This window comes from Crinia signifera, chromosome 1, assembly GCF_055691185.1.
Source record: "Crinia signifera chromosome 1, ASM5569118v1, whole genome shotgun sequence".
Lineage (NCBI taxonomy): Eukaryota > Metazoa > Chordata > Amphibia > Anura > Myobatrachidae > Crinia > Crinia signifera.
The window spans coordinates 220,727,083-220,747,100 of record NC_139217.1 but is presented as its reverse complement, the minus strand read 5'-3'; the positions used below and the strand labels follow the sequence as shown (position 1 = coordinate 220,747,100).

Sequence of the window (20,018 nt, the reverse complement as noted above, 5' to 3'; positions counted from 1 at the left end):
TTGTATACCATTCTATATGGCATACATTGCGATGCGATTTTAAAAATTGTATAAACACCCTAATCGGGGTTTACAATGTTAAATGCACCCCCACTATGAACGTGAACCCGAAGCGTGGCGAGCGAAGCGGTACGCGTCCTACGACATCTTCATACCCCACTATCCACTTCAGCATGGAGTGTGATTTTATATAGTGTGGCGAGCGCAGCGAGACACCGAACCCGTAGCGTGGCGAGCGCACGCGGAATACATGTAAAGTAATACACGTGCGCTCGCCACACTTCAGGCTCGGTGGTCGCTGCGCTCGCCACACTATATGAAATCAACTCCACGCCGACGTGGATAGTAGGGGTATGAAAAGGTTGTAGGACGCGTACCGCTGCGCTCGCCACGCTTCGGGTTCACGTTCATACTGGGGGTGGCGTGGGGGTGCATTTAACATTGTAAGCCCCCATTAGGGTGCTTATACAATTAAACATTGTATAGGGGGCTTATAAAATTTTTAAATCGCATTGCAGTGCATCGGGTGTATGGCATGCGACCAAATATCGTGGGCGCCGTGCTAGTACACAAGCACCAAAAGGTCATTATGATGAATAAAAAGGTTTGCTTGGCAATTTTCACACCTATTTTGACAAATTTACTTGGCACTCAATGGGTTAAAAAACACAACAAACAAAAAAACACAATTGTAGAAATATGCACCGTCGTAAAAGAAATGTACATTCTTTACATCCTAAATTAAGCTCCAGCCTCTAGAGCAGGCCTGGTCAACCTGTGGCTCTCCTGCAATTGTGAAACTACAAGTCACAGCATGCCTTACCAAAGTTATGATATTAGGGAACGCTTTATAATGTGGCAAGACATGCTGGTATGTGTGGTTTCACAAAAGCAGGAGAACTACAGGTTGGCCAGGCATGCTCTAGAGCACGGGTGTCAAACACAAGGCCCGCGGGCCAAATCCGGCCCGCGCGAAGAGATAGCACGCAGGGGCAGTGTGTCTAAAACAGGAGTGCTGCGGGCCGCGTCCACGTCCGCGGACGCCTTACCTGTTCCTCCACTGTCGGCAGCCATGTTCCTGTAGGCACATATGTATGCGGCTACAGAAACATGGCCGCCGGCCTCCACGGCTACGTGGAGGAGGGCCCGGCCGCCTGTTCCCTCTGATGCCCAGCAGTGACAGACACTGGGTGGGGACGTAATGACGATGACGCCACCCGCCCATGCGTCTGTAGAGAAGTAGGAGCAGGCAGGGAAGCTGGACCGGGAGTCGGGGACAGTGTGGCCGCAGCAAGCAGTGAAGAAAAGCTGGAAGCCGCAGCAGCTGCAGGACAGACGGAGAAACAGTAAGTGAGGATGAGGATCACACTCACAATAAAAAAAATATATATATCTGTTGTTTCCTGAGGTGTCCCCGTGTATAATAATAATAATGCCATGACACCACAGGCTGCTCCTCCTGTATAATCATTTATGTGTCAAGGCATTACTTTTATTATATTATACAGGGGGAGCAGTCTATGGTGTCATGGCATTATTATTATACAGGGGGAGAAGCCTGTGGTGTCATGGTATTATAATTATACTGGGGGACCTACAGATACAACCAGCCCTTTGAGGGTGACCAAACTGCTGATGCGGCCCCCGATGAATTTGAGTGACACCCCTGCTCTAGAGGAATGGTTGTTTTAGACATTTCCTTCCTTGAGAAAGCCGCCGATCCCGACAATAGGAGGCGGGGAAACGCGTTGGGAACCTCATAATAACCGCACCAGGGGGACATCCTTACCCAACGGACCCACACTATCCACCTATGGCTACTCCAGACAAAGTTGCCAGGAAAAGGTGATGCAGCACTAGCAACTGGGAGGCCCGTGGACAAGCAGGTGGCAGCTGTAAGGTACTCCTTTAAGTGTCTGGCCAGACCTAAGACCTGGACAACTTTTGGACACCTCTCAGATTCAAACCACCGGACATAGATGCGGTGATAATGTTTAGATGTCACAATTTTTTTTGCGCACTCATCATAGTAGGAATAACCACAGGTGGTATCCCTCTACGCTTTAGAAGGTCTGCCTCAACAGCCAGGCCGTCAAACGCAGCCGAGGCAAGTTGGGGTAAGCAAATGGACCTTGAAGCAGGAGATCTGGATGGAGCGGAAGTCGCTAGGGAGGCTAGAGAGCAGAATGCGGAGATCTGAAAACCAGGCTCTCCTCGGCCAATCCGGGGCAAATCAGAATCACAGAACCTGACCCTCTTTTCACCTGTTTGAGAACCTTTGGAATCAAAGGAAATGGTGGGAACAGGTAGGCTAGAGCAAAGTCCCACCTGATTGAGAGGGTGTCCACCGCTACTGGATCCCAGGACCTGGAGCAATAAAGCGGGACCTGGTTGTTCAGTCGGGACGCCATCAGGTCTTTCTGAGGAATCCCCCATTTCTGAACCAGAAACTGTAAGACCTCCGGATGTAGCGCCCATTCCCCGAGGTGGAAGTCCTGGCGACTCAGAAAGTCGGCCTCCCAGTTGTCCACCCCCCGGAATAAAGATGGCAAAAAAATTCTCTGAATGAGCCTCCGCCCATTCTAGGATAGGTCTGACTTCCCTCATCACCGATCAGCTTCTTGTACCCCCTTGGCGAGAGATGTAAGATATTGCCTTGGCATTGTCCGATTGGATGCGCACCGACTTTCCGACCAGAAAATCGTGTGATTTAGAGTAGAGCAAGTTGAAAAGCCCTCAATTCCATAATGTTCATTGGGAGATGTGTTTCCTGAGGGGACCACTGCCCTTGGAACACCTGTCCTTCTGTCACTGCTCCCCAGCCCCGGAGGATGGCATCGGTTGTTAATATAGTCCACGTACACACCTTGAAGCTCCTCCCCTGAAGGAGGTTTTGTGTACAAAGCCACCACTAAAGGGACCGACAAGCCTCCCTGGAAAGGACCAATCTTCTTGTGTATAGTGTGGTGGGACCCCGACCACTGGCCGAGTAGACACCACTGAAAAGAGCGTGTGTGGAAACGCCCGAAACGAATAGCATAGAAGGCAGTGACCATAAGACCTAGTAGTCGAGTACACAGATGGGCTGAGACCCTTGGTGGTTGAAGAACCTGTCTCAACGCCCTGCAAGGTCACTACCTTGTCCAGAGGTAAGAAAATTCTTTCCAGCCTCGTGTCGAAGACCAGTCCGAAAAAAATCTATCTTTGAGAAGGGAGAAGCTGAGACTTTTAAAAGTTGATGATCCACCCCATCCTCAGAAGGAACTGCCAAGTCAAGAGAGCATCCTGCTGCAATTTTTCTCTGGAAGAGGCTTTTAGGAGCAAGTACTCCAAATAGGGGACGATGACGTCTCCCTGGGAGGCGGAGAGCAGACACCATGCAGGCCATGATTTTGGTAAAAACTCTCGGCGCCGAGGACAGGCCAAATGGAAGGGCCCTGAATTGATCATGCTGATCCTTTACGGCAAAACGGAGGAACCTTTAGTGGGATTCCCAAATTGGAACATGTAGATAGGCTTCTTTTATGTCCAAAGACTGGAGAAACTCGTTTGTTTTTAAGTCTGCAATCACTGTCCGAATGGACTCCATTTTGAATTTGATGTATACGACATATTCGTTGAGATACTTCAAATTCAGAATGGGCCTGACTGGCCCGTCTGGTTTTGTTACAACAAAAAGGCTATAGTAATACCCCTGGCCTCTCTGCCTTACAGGTACAGGCATAATGACTCCCGCCTCCAAGAGTTTCTGAATGGCCGCGCACAGAGCTGTGCTGGATTCTTGTTTTGGCGGAAGTCCCGTAGTGAAAAACCTCTCTGAGGGAAAATGAGCAAATTCTAGTTGGTAACCCTTTGAGATAATTTGAAGAACCTATGAGTCCTTGCAAACGTGTGTCCAATTTTCTGAAAAAAGTAGTATGCGAGCGCCCACTCTGGGATCCCTCAAGTGAGCTGGAAGACCGTCATGCCACCACCTTTTCAGTGGGCTTGGCGTCCTGCTTTCTGGTAACGGGTAGCGCTGAGGCAGCGGCTCTACCACCTCTGCGACCACGAAAGGAGGAGAAAGCTCCTCTAGATCTTCCTCTATATGAGAAGGACCCTCGAAAGGAACGAAAGGACGGACCCGGGAACTGTCTCTTCGGCACTGGAGCGGAAGATGGCAAAAAGGTGGACTTACCCCCCCCCCCATGGCATGGGAAATAAGCTTATCTAATTACGTAAGTAATTACGTAAGGCCTTCCACAGCCTTCTTGATCTCAGCCTCTGCCTGTCAAGAGCGCAACCACACTGTGCGCCTGGCCAAGACAGCATAAGCGGAGGCTCTTGCCCCCAATTCAGAAATGTCTGCGGCTGCCAAGGGATAATTCTTCTGCCCACTTTTCCATAGCCCTAGCCACCCAAGAAGAGGCTAAGGCCGAACATAAGAGGACCCCTGCCGTGCTGTAAATACACTTGAGGGTAGACTCTAGTCTCCTATCTGGAGCCTCCTTAAGGGAAACAGCCTCCGCGGTATTGGGAGGGTGGTGCATTTGGATAAACATGACACCGAAACACCCGGGGAGGAGTGTTCTCCCATTTACTCCTGGACTCTTTCCTATCCAGAGATTTCCAGGCTGCCAATAACGGCCTATCCAGCTCTTCAGAGTCGAAGAAAACCAAAGGTTGCCTAACCACTCTTCCAAAAATGGAGACACGCTCCGGGACAATATCCTCGGCTATATTTAAGGTGGATTTGACCGCCCTTATCAACCCATCTACCCCAAGAGACTTATTCTGCTGCATCAACCTCCTGCATAGCCTGTTGCAAAGGAGAAACAAATTCCCCATCTACAAGATCGGGGGTCATCTAAATCAGGGTCTGTGATCAACACAGAGGAAATGGGCCTTTTCCCAACAACCGACAGTCCGTAAGGGGTCCCCCGCCTCAGCCGGGGTCAGGGGGGCAGGTGATTGTGGGTGGACAACCACAGGGGCCTGAATTTCCCCATAACACTTAGCACACAGAGAAATACCCTTGATGTGCTGTGTGTATTGTTCTTTGCATTGTTTGCAGACATACAATTTTAAAGCAGCTTTTGATGCTGCAGTCTTTCCTGCCATAATGTTATAGCAGACAGCACAAACACACTCACACGTCAGGTACTGCACTCCAAACACCACCCACAGCCTACAGAATAGCGGGGCCTGAGTGGGAATAGGAAGAGAGAAGCCACAGCCAAATTCCCCCAATTTGTATAAGTGCAGCCCTGCAAAAACTGAAAGTACACTGTAGTGTCGGAGGGTGTGGTGGATCGAAGCGCAGGAAGTTGGAGAAGCCCAGGCCTAAACTTTTCCTGAAGGGAGCTTCCGCAGACGCGTGTGTACTCTCGGCAGCAGAGAGGAGGAACGCTGACTCCGCCCCCTCCGTCATCACCACGCCTCAGCGCGAGCAGGACATGAAGGAAGTTAAGCCACGCGCCCCCCCCCCCCGTGCCGCCACGCATCTTTAATGACGGCGCTTCCTTTTAAAACAGGCCCACAGAGACTGGCAGTAGCCAGCTCTGAAATGTGCTCCCTCCAGCAGCCAAGTGACCTCCCACCCTGGCTTTACCTTTCATTCGGCGGTCCTGGAGTGCAGAGTGATGCGCCGGCGGACCCGTAACGCTAGCCGTAAGCAGCTGAAGCGGGTCCCTGGAGAATATCTCCGGTGGCTAGGACGCTGGAGGTGAACTGCAAGCGGTGACATCCAGTCCTTCTCCAGGAATCCCACGGCACAGGCAATACAAGATATAATATTTCACTCAATTATTATTGGGATAAGAGTGATATTGATTCCTAAAACTCAACAACATTAATTCTGCAACTGTAACATCCACCCTGGGAACTGCAAACCAATTAAGAACCTGCTCATCCTTCACAGGATATATACGTTTAACTCCAGCAAAATTGACTTGCCATTTATACATGTTGTACCACTCTTTGAATAATTTATTTCATTTTCTTATTTATGGAAAAAGACTACCTTTTATTTAATCTACTATAAGACAACATATATAACAAACTTTATTTTTATAGTTTCTAGACTTATGTTTCTCAACCTGCTATCCAAAAGCTATATATTAAACAGGCTCATATGCTCTCAAATGTCACCTGAAGAATACTTATAATTAATGCTCGTTTAAGACCTAGATCTTTTAGACCCCAGTAAACCTAAAAATTTAGAAACAAATTATTTATTTCTTTATCCACTCCATAAGTTCCTAAACATGGCTAGACTGCTGACTAGAACAGGTACAGGTTCCTGAATACCATTCCTTGCTGTACATCTACTGGTCTCCATTTAGAAAACACTGTTGCTAGAGGCACACTGCAGATTAAATATATGCCAGTATTTAATATTCCTTAAACTGGAAACACAATAGACGATAGTCCATCTGATCCAGCAGATCAAAACAGACATATGGGTCACATTGAGTAGCATGTACCTGCTATTTCCCCGACTATGCACATAGTCCATGATTTTCTGTTGGCCTGCACAATATGCAGCATGGCTCGATCAGCATACAGACTTCCCTATACTGGCTGGGTGCTGGATGACTCTCGACGGTTGGGGACGCATACCACACCCTACTGTCTCCCCCGCCAACTCCCCACGCAGACGATGTCCTTGGGTATACATGACTAGGTATTTCCATACCAATCTAATGAGGACTTACCTTGCTTAGGTGCTGACCCTGTTGGTGGGGAAGGGGGTCCCCATCTGTATTCAATTTATAGGATACAATGTTCACTGCAAACAGAGTGATAGAGTGATCTGTGCTTTATTTTTAGGTGATCTAGACAATTAACTTAGAATCGTGACTGTAGTCACCCCGTTCATATGGCTTATTTGAGTGATATGCTGAGGATGTCACCCCCTGTCACAAACTGCACCTGTAGGAGGCACATTGCTGGGCACCAATACTAAGGAAAGTCCTTTAGTATAACTAAAATAACCAATTTTCCTAACTAGTCTTACTAGGACGTAGGAAAAAAAAAAACAACGGATAAGAGAATCTAATGCTGTGTACACACTGAGATTTGACATTAGAATTTGACTATATAGTCAAAATCGCAAGCAGATCGCACAGGGTTTTTTACCTTGCGCTCCCGATGAGCGCTCCTGTGACAGCACAGATCGAAACCCAGATAGACAGGGCAGCAATGACTATATAGTGCAAATCTAATGCAGATTGTATGAATTGTATGTAAATAGTACAGAGTTAGCAAAGATTGCATAGCACTTGCATCTTAAGTCAAATAGCAAGGGAATCTCACCGTGTGTACACACCATAAGATATATACACCAGGTGGGTAGGTCTTTTGGGAGAAACTTCCTCCCATATCTAGGATAACAAACCAGAGTATTAGCTGCCATGGAAGAGTGAAGAAGAAAATATAAAGCAGCAGTAGTTTACACAAATACATATGTGGTGACCAGAGGAAAAAAACTCTGTGCAAGCAGTTTGATCCAACTCTAAAGCAAGTCCGTATGTTACATACTGTATTTCAGGATTCAAAAAAATAAATAGAAAAAAATAAGGGATGTTTATTTTTCGACTATCAACCAGACTTCTCTACATAGCAGTCAGCCATCTTATTATGCTAGCAGCTATACAGTTCATTTCAAAATGTATTTTACCACTAATAGGTTACATAGCTATTGTGAAAATAGGAGTACACACACTCACCTAGGTGTGTGAATAGGGATGGGGCACTTCTAGGCCTACAGGGTGTCCTAATCCCTCTTATGGTTTAGGAATTATTTGCAGATGGACATAAGCACTGCAATAATTTGTATGGTGTGTGATCCTCGCTTGTGAATTGTGGCAATGAGAATCAGTAGATGTCAAATGTGAATCAATACAATTTAAATTAAAATAAAGTTATACAATCTGCTATGAAGTTGCTGTATGAATCTGATGACGATGATACTCCAGTTTGTATAGAAAGTCAAAAAGTATTTTTTAAGGTATGGACTGTGCAGTGTCACTGCAGGGGGATACCCTAGTGGGGTTCAGGCAATTCTTTAAGGATCCCTTTAAAATTCCATAGGCTCATAATCCCGGAGCCTATGGTCCCCTCCGGTGACTGGAAAGGACTGGTCCGTATATTGAGATGCGCACTAAGCAGGTGACGTCTTCTACTAATACTCATTGCCACAATTCACAAGCGAGACCTCATACACTCCACAAAATATTCACATACTAGCAGCACTATGGGCAGTATTCAATGACAATATTCTCTGTGCATGGCAAGAGTTTTTTTTTCTCTTGCCATGCACTCGCTGTGTTTTTGCGGAGATTCTCCATGTTTGGAGATTCTCCGTCACGGCACTTTAGATAGTATTCAATGTGACTGAGACTCGCCGCGAGGTGAGTCTCAGCCAATCCGGCGTATGAGGTGACGCTGCAGGGAACCGGAGGACGGCGGTAGGCAGGGAGATGGTAGTCTCCCTGCCTGCCCCAGAACATATGTGGGGGGGAGGTGGGCTCCCCGGGAGCCAGGCAGCACAGGCTGCCCCCCGGAAGAGCCAACGGGGGACCGGGTATTCACTGCACCCAATCGTGCATATGTAATGATCAGGTGCAGTGAATATATGAATATCTACTCAGCGGCTCTCGGCCCCCTGCTGGCTGCTATGTGTAAAAAAAAAATATATATATATTCCTGTGCTATAAGCACATGAATAAAAATAGCATTCCCCTTCACAGAATAAAATTCCTGATTTTCTAATACCAAAAAAAAAAAAAAAAAAAAAAAAAACATTTTTATTTTAAAAGTTCACATTCCACTTCTCCATGAAAAGATGGAGAATTGCTACAGGGAGAGACATGGCGAAAATCACTTCGAAAGACGGCGAAAATATCACATTGAATAGGGTGGTTCACTTTGAGACCAAAATTCTCCATCCAACGCGAAAAAAGCTAAAATTCGCCATAAAACACGGAGAATTGTTCTCATTGAATACTGCCCTATTGCTCATCCGCAAACAATATTTCTGACGCAGATATAGTTTAAAAAAACATAGACATTAGTGCTGTTCTAATAGCTTTGACAGAGCAAACCACAGAACAATAATTAATTTCGGGGAACAACTAAAATTCTCACGAGGATCTATGCATGGAACAAATCAAGAAACACAGAAGCTAGAACAGGTCACTACTTACCATATCTGTAGTTTAATTCTTTTGCCATCTAATTCTATAGTTCTGATTTTAAAGTCAATACCTAGAGTGAAAACAATGGCAATATTTATTCCCAGCACAATGGCAATATTTATTCCTAGCATAAAAAAAAAACATGAACACATTTGATAGTTACAAGTAAAGCTGGGTACACATACATACAATCGTCGGGCCGTTCTTCCGTTCTGGGTCGGAAGGCCGTTCAATTGAATAGGTGCTTACGCTGTCCCGACTCAGTCTGTACGATCGATAAACGGCCAAAAACAGTCTTGTCCGTACATACTCGGTCGGTCGAAGGTTCAGTGCGGTTTAATTTTCATCCGACAGGACGGGCCCATATCGGAACAAAATCGATCGATATGCTGGCCGTTCTTGCGACTATACTGCCAAAGCTGGAACGCCCATGTGGGTGTTCCATAGCTGCATGATCTCTCCTACAGCACAAGAAGCGTTCACCTCTCCCCATGTTTATTTAAAGAAAATCATATTATACATGCACCCCATCTTTACAGCAGGTCGCCGTATCTGACCCTAGCCACCATGCCGGCTGCTATAAAGATGGGGAAAAGAGTCTTCAGTCAGCCGGCAGGGTGACTATGGACAGATACGGCAAACTGCTATAAAGATGGGGTACGCGACTAGTGTCAGTTTGCCGTATCTGTCCATAGTCACCCTGCCGGCTGATGCGTACCCAGTCATTATAGTGGTTTTCAAATACAGGGACAAAAGACAGTTTTGTGATCTGAGAGCAGTACATGGCTCCTTGTAGGCATGTTGTTTGTGCCACTGAACACGTGCATGGGCAGGACATTCGAGCGCTATTAATCAATCACAGTTTTCTCTGCACGCAAGCAACAGGTTTTCTATGCGTGCAACACAAAATAATCTTCATTCTGGAGAAATACGTGGACGTAAACAACAGAATACACACTCTTCCTTTCACTTTTTCCTTTGGTGAGTACTCAACCACAGTTTACAGTTGTTATAACAAATGCTTTATTGATGTATTTGTTGTGTGTATCATGAAAGTAATGTCCATTATGTTTTATTTTTGAACAGACATTTCGAGAATTGCAGAGAAGAATGTGGAGTTTATGAAGGAATTAATTGAGGCCTACAGAGATCAGAATTGTCTCTGGAATAGTAAATCAAGAGACTATTCCAACAGGCAGAAGAGAGCTGTCGCGCTGGAGGAGTTGGTGAAGGTCAGCCTCCCTTATTACCCCACGGCAAATCTTAAATAGGTGCGGGCAAGTATTGGAGCTGAACAAGGTAGAGGGATCCAAAAAATCAGGGTCCGGTACGGACCAAGTTTAGGTGCCCAGGCTCTGGTACTATGATCTGCTGGCATTCACGGTGGACCAAGAGCTGCCGAGGGAGTCCATCGGAAATATAACTGTGGCTCAGGCTGCCCCATGCTCTACACCTAAGAACCCTGAACTTGCTGAGGAAACCCTCTCTGGCACAGTAAATACACAGATTACACATATTTGAAATGTTTATTGAAAATGAAGATAAAAAATACAAAGAAAGTACAGTACAAAGGTAGCATGTCATAGCAATTTTTAGCAGATCATGTCATCATGCCAATCCACTGCAAGCTCCAGTACGTAGGGCGCACCACCAGGTCAATCAAAATGAGGTTTAGGGAGCACCGGAACAACATTCTGAAGAAACTATTGAATCACAGTGTCCCTCGACACTTTTTAGAAAAACATATGAGTGACCCTAGTGGGCTTACTATAATGGGAGTGGAACACGTTGTAACCACTAAGAGGGGGGGTGATAGGTTCAGAAGATTGTGCACTGCGGAGTCAGCATGGATATTTAAGTTGGACACGTTGATTCCTAAGGGTCTTAATGAGGCCCTGGACTTCACGTGTCTGGACTGATTTTAGTTCTTGTCCATAGGGTGATTTGAGCTATCTGTAACAAGGATTCTATTCTGTGGGATATTTGTTGGATTCCTGGGTGGTCCCATAAAGGGGTGGAGCGAAGGAGATCTACCCATATTGCAATGTGACAGTATGGGTTTGCAGACCTCCCTCTCTCCATCTCGGGAACCCAGAGGAAGACAACTACCAACCACAATGCAACTATTCCGTCATGGATACATATAAAAATGGGGGGCTGGGATTAATTTCATTTATTTTTTCGATGAAAGGGGACTTTTGGTATTTCAATTATAATTATGATAATGTAATAATTAATCTACAATAGGCCATTGGGGACTACATACCCGAATATCTCTGACTTAAGTAACTTAATATGGATACCCATTTGAGGGTGATTCTCTTAAACCAGATAATGCGAGTGATTAAAGATAGAAATATAAATAAGAATAAATATATGAATTGATCATTATGTATTGTATAGAGAAATATTAAATACATAAATTAAGGGACACCACATGAGGATTTACTTCATGTGGAGAAAACGTATTGTCATGGTACTGTTCTGTATATCATAGAGGAAACTGGGTTTCTCTTTATATGCAAGTGTATCCCGAATGAATAGGATATCTATAGGTTTAATTGTATATTTGTGGTACAATTCTTTCAAACAATAGGACTAAATACATATTACTTACTCTTTACTCTGAAAATAGGATTTTAACACCTTCCGGTAAATCCTTTTCTCAAAGTTCTTATGGGATACAGGGAAGTCGTTCTTAACGATGGGGAAAAGAGCTTATCCGAAGGAGACAGGCACATTTAAAACATTACACTGGGTGTACTGGCTCCTCCCCTCTGTTCCCCTCCCTCTAGTCAGTTAAGGGAACTGTACCGAAGGAGAACAATATGAGAGGAATATGTGTAATATTTACCGTGGTGAGATTCATCCAGCACACCCAACATACATTCAACGTACATAGACCACATTAGCGACCACAGAACCTGGGAAGTCTAAGGGCCTAAGAACATGTCAAACATGACAACTTTTTATAACTGTGTTCCAACTGGAACAACTTATAAGAATTATCACCTAAGTGACAATCTACACTCGTGAACCTTTAAGGTACACTATGTAACAGTAAGTTACCTTGGTAACCTACACCTTTATGTCCGCAAGGAACAAAAAGGGTAACAGAAGGACCCAGTATTGGTCCACATCTCACAAGTGAGTAATTCAAAACCTCCGCACAGAGGCGGGCGCCCTGTACCCCATAAGAAGACAGAGCCTTATATAAAAGTGATGGCAAGACAGAGCCTTATATAAAAGTGATGGCCTGCACCCATCTTCAAGGGGAACGAGAATATTAAGTGAGAAGTTTGGAAGCTTCATAAGCAACTATTTAAACTAGCAGAGGGGGGCAGTGAACCAAATGAAGAAATCTGCTCCCCCAACCTAGAGGTATTGTCTCAGCAGGAAAATGGAACAGGAAGCCTATCCACTGCAACAAAAGATAATACCAATCAAAACCGAATAGATATAGGCAGAAAGATGAACATAGCTAGCAGCAGGAGAAGCACAAACACAACTTTAAGAGCTATGTGTGCAAATGCTAGAAGCTTAGGAAATAAAATCCCAGAACTAATTGCAATAATGACAAGGGATGAACTGGATATTGTGGCTATTACAGAGACATGGTGCAATGAAAATCATGACTGGGACATAGCTATACCAGGATATACTTTATTTAGGAAGGACAGAATGGGAAGAACTGGAGGAGGGGTTGCAATATATGTGAAAAAAAGTATAAAGACTACCTTAATACAAAGTATTGAAGAAAAAACTGAGGCCCTTTGGGTGACCATAGAAACAGGGGAGAAGGCGATTTTTTGTATAGGGGTGATCTACAGACCACCAGGTCAGGAAGAGGAACTTGACAAGAGCCTATTGCAGGACATCAATAAAATGGCATTAAAAGGAGAGGTGATAATCATGGGAGACTTTTTTGGTGTAACAATTTTTATTGGTTTTCAATTCTTTTTTTTTTTTTTTCAAACTGAATACAATACCAATGCAGATATTAACAGACACGTGCAAAGGGTATTCTAAGTAACATAACATAGCATATACATGTCTCTTTTCATTAACAATCTCATCTGGATGGATTATGGTCGTAGTCCTTGTCTTGATATTTGTAGAGCAGATTTTTTGTCCTCGGATGGTGAATTTTAAATAATCTTGTTTTCACTTAATTCCGTTAGCGGTGGCAAACCTAAGATTGTTATTGATCTGAAGTAACTTCAGGGTGTATGCTCGGTTTTCGAGCAGAGTCATGAGTATATGGATGAATTTTGTAATACCAACAGTAGAGTTAAATATAACTGGACGAGACGAGGGAGGAGGATAAGGAAGAGAGGAGGGGGGGGGGGTATTCTACTTCTATTTCCTGTATGTCAAATAGATGAGCTTTTCCTAGTTCTAGGCCGTTCTAATTCTCAATGGATGTCATAACTTGGTTTCTTTGGGTTATGCCCAGGGAATCGATGAAAGGTTTCCATTTATTAAGGAATGAAGTTGTGGAGTCATACATGTTGAGCATCAGTGAACGTTTGTCGAACAGTAGTAATTGATATAATTTGCTTTTGAGTTCACATATTGTTGGGGTTGTAGCTGAGGTCCAATGAATAAGTGTGTTTTTTTTTGCTAGGGTCAGGATGATAGATGGGTGTATTTGGATGTTGGTGGAACGATGTGCCAGTTTTGGAAGTTAAGGCATAGACAGGCTAGTGGATCGGGCTGTAGATTTGTTCCTATAAGCGAGTTTATGAAGTGGAGAACTTTGCGCCAAAATTTCAGCACCTTAGTGCAAGCCCACATGCAGTGCAAGAATTTTGCATTGCTCATTTTGCACTTGTTGCATTCTCCTGAGGCTTCAGTGGTCATGTGTTTGCTTTGGGCAGGAGCAATATAGAGGCGATGTATAGTTTTGAAATGTACCTCTTGGAGATAAGCGGATTGTAACGCCTTGAGGGATTTTGAGTAGGGTAATAGTAGTATCTCCGGTGAGGTCACATCAGGAATATCTTTACTCCACGAATGGCTTAAGGAGTCAAGGGATCTGTCTGGTAGCGTGGCAAGCAAAACATCATATAAGAAGGAAGTTTTAAAACTGGTATGGTATATCTGAGCAAATGTTTGGTCTAGAGGGTCGGGGTGTGGGGGTGTTAGAATGAGTGGGGATATTGAACTCACGTAGTGGCGCGTTTGTAGATACATGAAGAATTGTGTTTTTTGTAAATCATATCTGGTTTGCAGGGATTGAAAGGAGAGGAGGGTGCCACCCGGATCAAAGAGTTTGGTGGCTAGGTCCAGGCCTTTCAGACTCCACTCTTTGTAACGTGGGTTATGTAATGAAGGTGGGAAGTTGGGGTTTCCCCATATTGGGATGTAAGGAGAGATAAGAGGATTCCTATTTAGTTTCTTATTCAATGTGTTCCATGCATTGAAGGTTCCTTTAAATAAGATATGATTTTGGATGTGTTGGGGTATTTTTGAGATATGCGAGTGTAATAATGCGCTTGGGGAGTAAGGATGGAAGACGTTCTCGTCTAAACTGATGTCTGTGTATGTGGAGTTGTTGAACATCCAGTCAGTTATGTATCTGAAATGGGTGGAGCATGTATAGAATAAAAAGTTAGGAATTTTGAGACCTCCTTTTAGTTTGGGGCGCATCAGTTTTTGTAGGGACATCCTAGGTTTTTTTCCTCCCCAGAGGAATTTGGACATTAATTTTTCTAGTGATCGTATATCAGAGGGTGGTATGATGGTAGGGATCATTTGAAGTTGGTAAAATAGCTTCTTTTAAGTACGGCTGCTCTTCCTAGGAGGGATATTGGGAGTTTTGACCATGTTTCCAGTTGAGCTGAGATTTTATTTATTAATGGTGTAAAGTTGGCTTTGTACATGGACTATGGATTTTTGGTGATGGTTATACCTAAGTATTTGATGCTTTCTGGTTGTGACTTGAATTGAGTTATAGTTGGATGTGTAGCCAATTCCTGGTTCAGTGGGGTAAGGGGCAGTAGTTCTGTTTTATTAATATTTATCTTGTATCCAGAAATAGGGCCAAAGGAATCTATTAGTTGCATTATAGCCGGGATAGATGTCAGGGGGTTGGAGAGAAATAATAATAGATCATCTGCAAACAATGCTAATTTGAGTTCCTCTCTGTGTATATGTATGCCAGTATAAGACAGGGAAGATCTTAGTGCAATGGTAACGGGCTCTATGGCTACAGCGAAGAGGAGGGGGGTAAGGGGGCAACCCTGTCGTGTTCCTCTTTGGATAGGAAAAGGCGGGGATAAAAACCCATTGCATGCAATTTGGGATGTTGGGGTAGTATATAGGGTCTGGAGGAAGTATATGAATTGTTGGGGTATTCCAAATTTTGACATAGTATAGAACAGGTGAGTCCATTTCACCATGTCGAATGCCTTTTCGGCATCGACTGCTAAAATCATTTTGGGGAGAGAGGATTTGGTTGGGAGATCGAGTTCTGTGTGACTGCTAATACTTTCCGAACATTCCTGACTGAGTGCCGTCCGAAAATAAATCCGGTTTGATCGCAATGTATTATATGTGGTAAGATCGGGTTTAATCTGTTGGCTAGTATCTTTGTAAGTAATTTGTCGTCACAGTTTAATAATGAAATTGGTCGATATGACCCTGGGAGAGTCAAGTCTCTGCCCGGTTTTGGTATCAGTTTTATGATTGCTGAGTTGAAATAAGGGGGGGTAGTCTTGTTGATCAGTATATAATTGAAAACTGAGGTGAGGATGGGGGTTATTCTATCTTTATACATGGTGTAAAAATCTCCTGAGAACCCGTCTGGTCCAGGGGCCTTCGCGGGTTTCAGTGCTTTTATTGCCTTGAGGACTTCCATTTCAGTTATAGGGGTTATCAGCGTCTGAGCTAGGTCATCGGATAATTGTGGGTAAATTAAATTATCCCACGGTTCAGTGGTAGGAGGGGGAGTGGGGCTATTGTACTCTGGGTCTGTAGTATGTATTTGAGTTTGTTGATTCGAATAAATTTCCCTATAGAAGTCTGACATGACCCGTGTTATTTGGGAGTTGGAGGTGGTGAGATCACCATTTGGGGTTTGTAAGTGGTGGACGAGCATTGGAGGGCGAGTGGAGTTTAAGATAGTGGTTAACAGTTTTCCTGTCTTGTTACCTAGTTTGTGGTATTTATAATTAGAGATGAACTGGTTTTTATCTGACATAGATTGTAATATGTCTTCCAATATTGTTTTAGCTTGGAAGTAGCTGGATTTATTTGTATGCGTTGGGTTTCTTAGGTATGTGGCGTATGTGTCTTCTAATGTCTTCTGTGCTGATGTGTATGAATCTGATAATCGTTTTTTCTGTTTCTTCTCAAATCTCATGACAGTGCCCCGCAAAACTGACTTGGCAGTCATCCAATATAATATTGGGTTGGTTGCCAAACATTCTCGGTGATCAGCATGAAATTCATCCCATGCTTTGGACAAATGGGCACGGAATGGCAGTGAAGTAGAGAGATGAGAAGGGAATCTCCAGGATCTATACGTGGATAATTCTTTGGATGTTTGAAGGGAAATGTGTACTAAAGCGTGGTCTGATAAAATAATAGGGTGAATCTTGGCTTTACTTATACGGGGGAGTAGTTTGGATGAAATAAGGATAAAGTCTATTCGCGAGAGAGTATGGTGTGCTGCTGAAAGGCACGTATACTCTCTCTGAGTAGGATGCATGGCTCTCCATACGTCAGTCAACTGTAGGGCTTTCATTAAAAATGGGATGCCTATTCTGGGATTGTGTCTGTGTTTATTGGAAATATTGGAGCGATCTAAGGTAGGGTGTGCGGTCAGGTTGAAATCTCCGCATAAGATTAGGGGGGAGGAGATATGTGGGGTAAGTAGAGTGATAATGTGTTTAAAAAAAGATTTAGTATAAGTATTAGGTGCGTAGATGGAGCATATGACGTGTAGCTTGCCAGCTATTTTGACCGACACCAATAGGTATCTACCTTCAATGTCCGCCTGGACTGAAGTGACCTCAACCAGTAGGGATCTGGTGACTAATATGACAATACCTCTCGACTTAGAGTTAAAGGGGGCAGATGCTAGAATTCTCCATTTCATCATTTGTAATTTCAGTACCTCTGGTGGTAGTAAATGTGTCTCCTGGAGACAAACAATGTCTAGGGCTTGTTTCTGTAAATAAACCAATACCTTAAGGCGCTTGGCCGGTGAATGAAAACCTCCAACGTTAAGGGATCCTATTTTTAGCTCAGTCATGAGTGTCTGAGTGGATGGGTTTGAGATATGACATACTGGAGTGAAGTCTCATCTTCAGGAGTCTCTGTTCAGGTTTCTGTGGAAACATCGGGAAGGAGGAAAGGGGGGGGGAACATACATAGACAAGACAAGGAGAACAACATTCGAACTTCGAAAGGTAGTGTGGTCCACACACTATACAAGTATTTCTTAACATAGACATACAGTAGGAGCAAGTTTCATCTTTGCTCCTCTGGTCATGGCTAGCCATGGCTAGCCATGGCTATTCTATTGTTCTCAGCTGCAATACAATACGTATTGCAGCTGAGAACAATAGAATAGCCATGGCTAGCCATGAGCAAAGATGAAACTTGTTCCTACTGTACCGCAGAAAATAAACAAAAGTTTGTAACAAGTTGTCGAACCAAATTACTCGGTTCGTGGCATTGATACTTACACGAGGCATGGGGATGGACTATGGAGGGATCCCATTTTGTTATTTTTTTTTTTAATTTACCCCCGTGTCTATTACTTCTATAATTAATGTTATCTGGTGCCTTACGAAGGTTATGGCCTCGTAGTTTTAGCCTTAGGGAGAAAGGGGGGGGGGGGGGAAGAGGGGATGTATTGGGAGGAAGATTTGCAGGAGAGGTTAAATTCTAAAGAGGCTAGTTTTTTTTTATTTTATTTTATCTTTATTTTTTTTGACTCAAGCTTTTCTCATAAATGTCGTCTCAGGGAGGAAAGTCAAGTTGTGTTTGGAGGTCTTTGTTTCCTGGATTGGGTTATTTATCTGTAATGTCTGCTGTGAGTCCTGCGAGTTTTTCTCGGATGAATTCACTTGCGTCCTCTGGGTTCGAGAAGTCATGGTGGGTATCATCCATGAAAATTCTCAGACGAGCTGGGTACATAAGTGCAAATTTTAATTTGTTGTCGACTAATTGGGTGCATATAGGCGAAAACGCTTTTCTCTGTTTAGATAATTCTGCTGAAAAGTCCTGAAATATGCGTAAGCGTTGTCCTTCCCATATCAGTGATTGAATCTTCCGGGAGGCTTTCCAAAAGGCCACCTTGTGGAGATAATTTAAGCAGCGAAACAGTACTGGTCTGGGCCTGGGATCATTGTGTTTGGGTATATATCCTATTCGGTGAACCCTCTCTACTACCAGGTCTTTACATTTGGATTTTATGCCTAGTAGGTCGGGTAATTTATTTGTGACAAAATCAACAAGAGCGGGACCCTTGACATCTTCGGAGAGGCCTACTAATCTGATGTTGTTCCTTCTGGAACGATTTTCCATTTCGTCCAGTTTGTTCCAGAGGTGAAAGTTATCTTTCTGGAGTCTGATAATATCTTTTTGCACTAAATGCATGTCGTGGGAGAGGGCTCCTAATGTATTCTCATTGGTTGATACTCTAGTAGTGAGCTGCTGGAGTTGTTGGGAGATCTCCTGTACAGCATTATTGAGCAGAGGGGCCATGGTTGTTTTTATAGCGTCCACAATGTCCCTGTATGTCACTGGTGAGTCAAGATCTCTTCTGTCTTGAGACATATCTGCGTTTCGTTTAGGAGCTGCAGATTTTTTTGAGGCAGGGGAGAGGGGGGGGAAGTGTCGTCTTCTTCCTCTGATGTTCGAGTCTGTTCAACTCTGCGTTTTTCGTTCCTTGAGGAAGATTGCTTGGGAAGTGTCCCTGATGAGGGGGATTTATCCATTCGTGTGGATTATGCTGAGTGGGGCTTTGGGGTGTGAGTGAATCTGCACCCCCTAATCTGTGGTGTGTAGCAGGGGGCTCCTGGTGCTAGATACTGCCTAATAACAGCAGTAATAGGGGAGAGTTCCTTAGTATTGAATGGTTATAGTGAGGGAGGGAGGTGAGATACCCGGACTCTTTCTGCAGTCTCCTTGGGTATAATCTGTGCCCGCTGTTCACTGGGTGTATTAGCGTCCAGTGGGAGAGAGTGCAGGGTGAGCTGATGTACAACCAATAAGGGGGAAGAGGAGAGGTAATGAAGGCTTTGTCAGTGAGCCGATATGTGGGGCACCAGCACTTTACTGGTCAGGGTGTCTGAGGAAAGTTCAGGGCTACAGAGGAGGCACTTGAGTTGATGTGCCTTATCTCCTGAGGTGTCAGCGGCGTCTATGTCACGCCGTGTCCGTATGGTGTCTGGAGTCGGTATCCTCGCTGGTAGCGTGCAGGTCTTGCGCCGGCCTGTTCTCCCGGATTCAGGTCTCTCTCCGGGTCACAGGCTTGGTGTAGGCTGCTTGATTTTTCTCCTCTCCGCCGGGACAGTGCTGGCGCGCGGTGTACGGCTGGTCCAAGATGGCGCGGGAGGGAGGCGACGCTGGCGGGCGTCTTGTGGGTGACGGCGCTGGGCGAGAGCTTCTGCTGTCAGAGTTGGCACCGCTTCGTCAGGGTAGGTATGTGGAGTGGAGGAACGGTGTGTGAGGGAGCGTAATCTCCCTCTATGTGCCCAGTATGTGGGATCCGCTCGGAGCTGCAATTTCAAGCAGCTTCTCCCATGCAGCCGGAAGCGGAAGTCTCTATCATGGGAGACTTTAATCTACCTGATGTAAACTGGGAGCTGCCTGTTGCAAGTT

At 44.6% G+C, this 20,018-nt stretch overlaps 1 protein-coding gene across 6 annotated transcripts in view; it reads right to left on the bottom strand.

Moving 5' to 3' along the window:
• LOC146069168 (ras-related protein Rab-8A) overlaps positions 1-20,018 on the bottom strand; it is a 454,991-nt gene that overhangs the window by 400,488 nt on the left and 34,485 nt on the right. For all 6 annotated transcript variants that reach the window (XM_083179290.1, XM_083179286.1, XM_083179287.1 and 3 more), the window contains exon 2: positions 9,189-9,249. In XM_083179290.1, the coding sequence (XP_083035416.1) occupies positions 9,189-9,249 (61 nt within the window). The remainder of the gene's footprint in view (positions 1-9,188; positions 9,250-20,018) is intronic.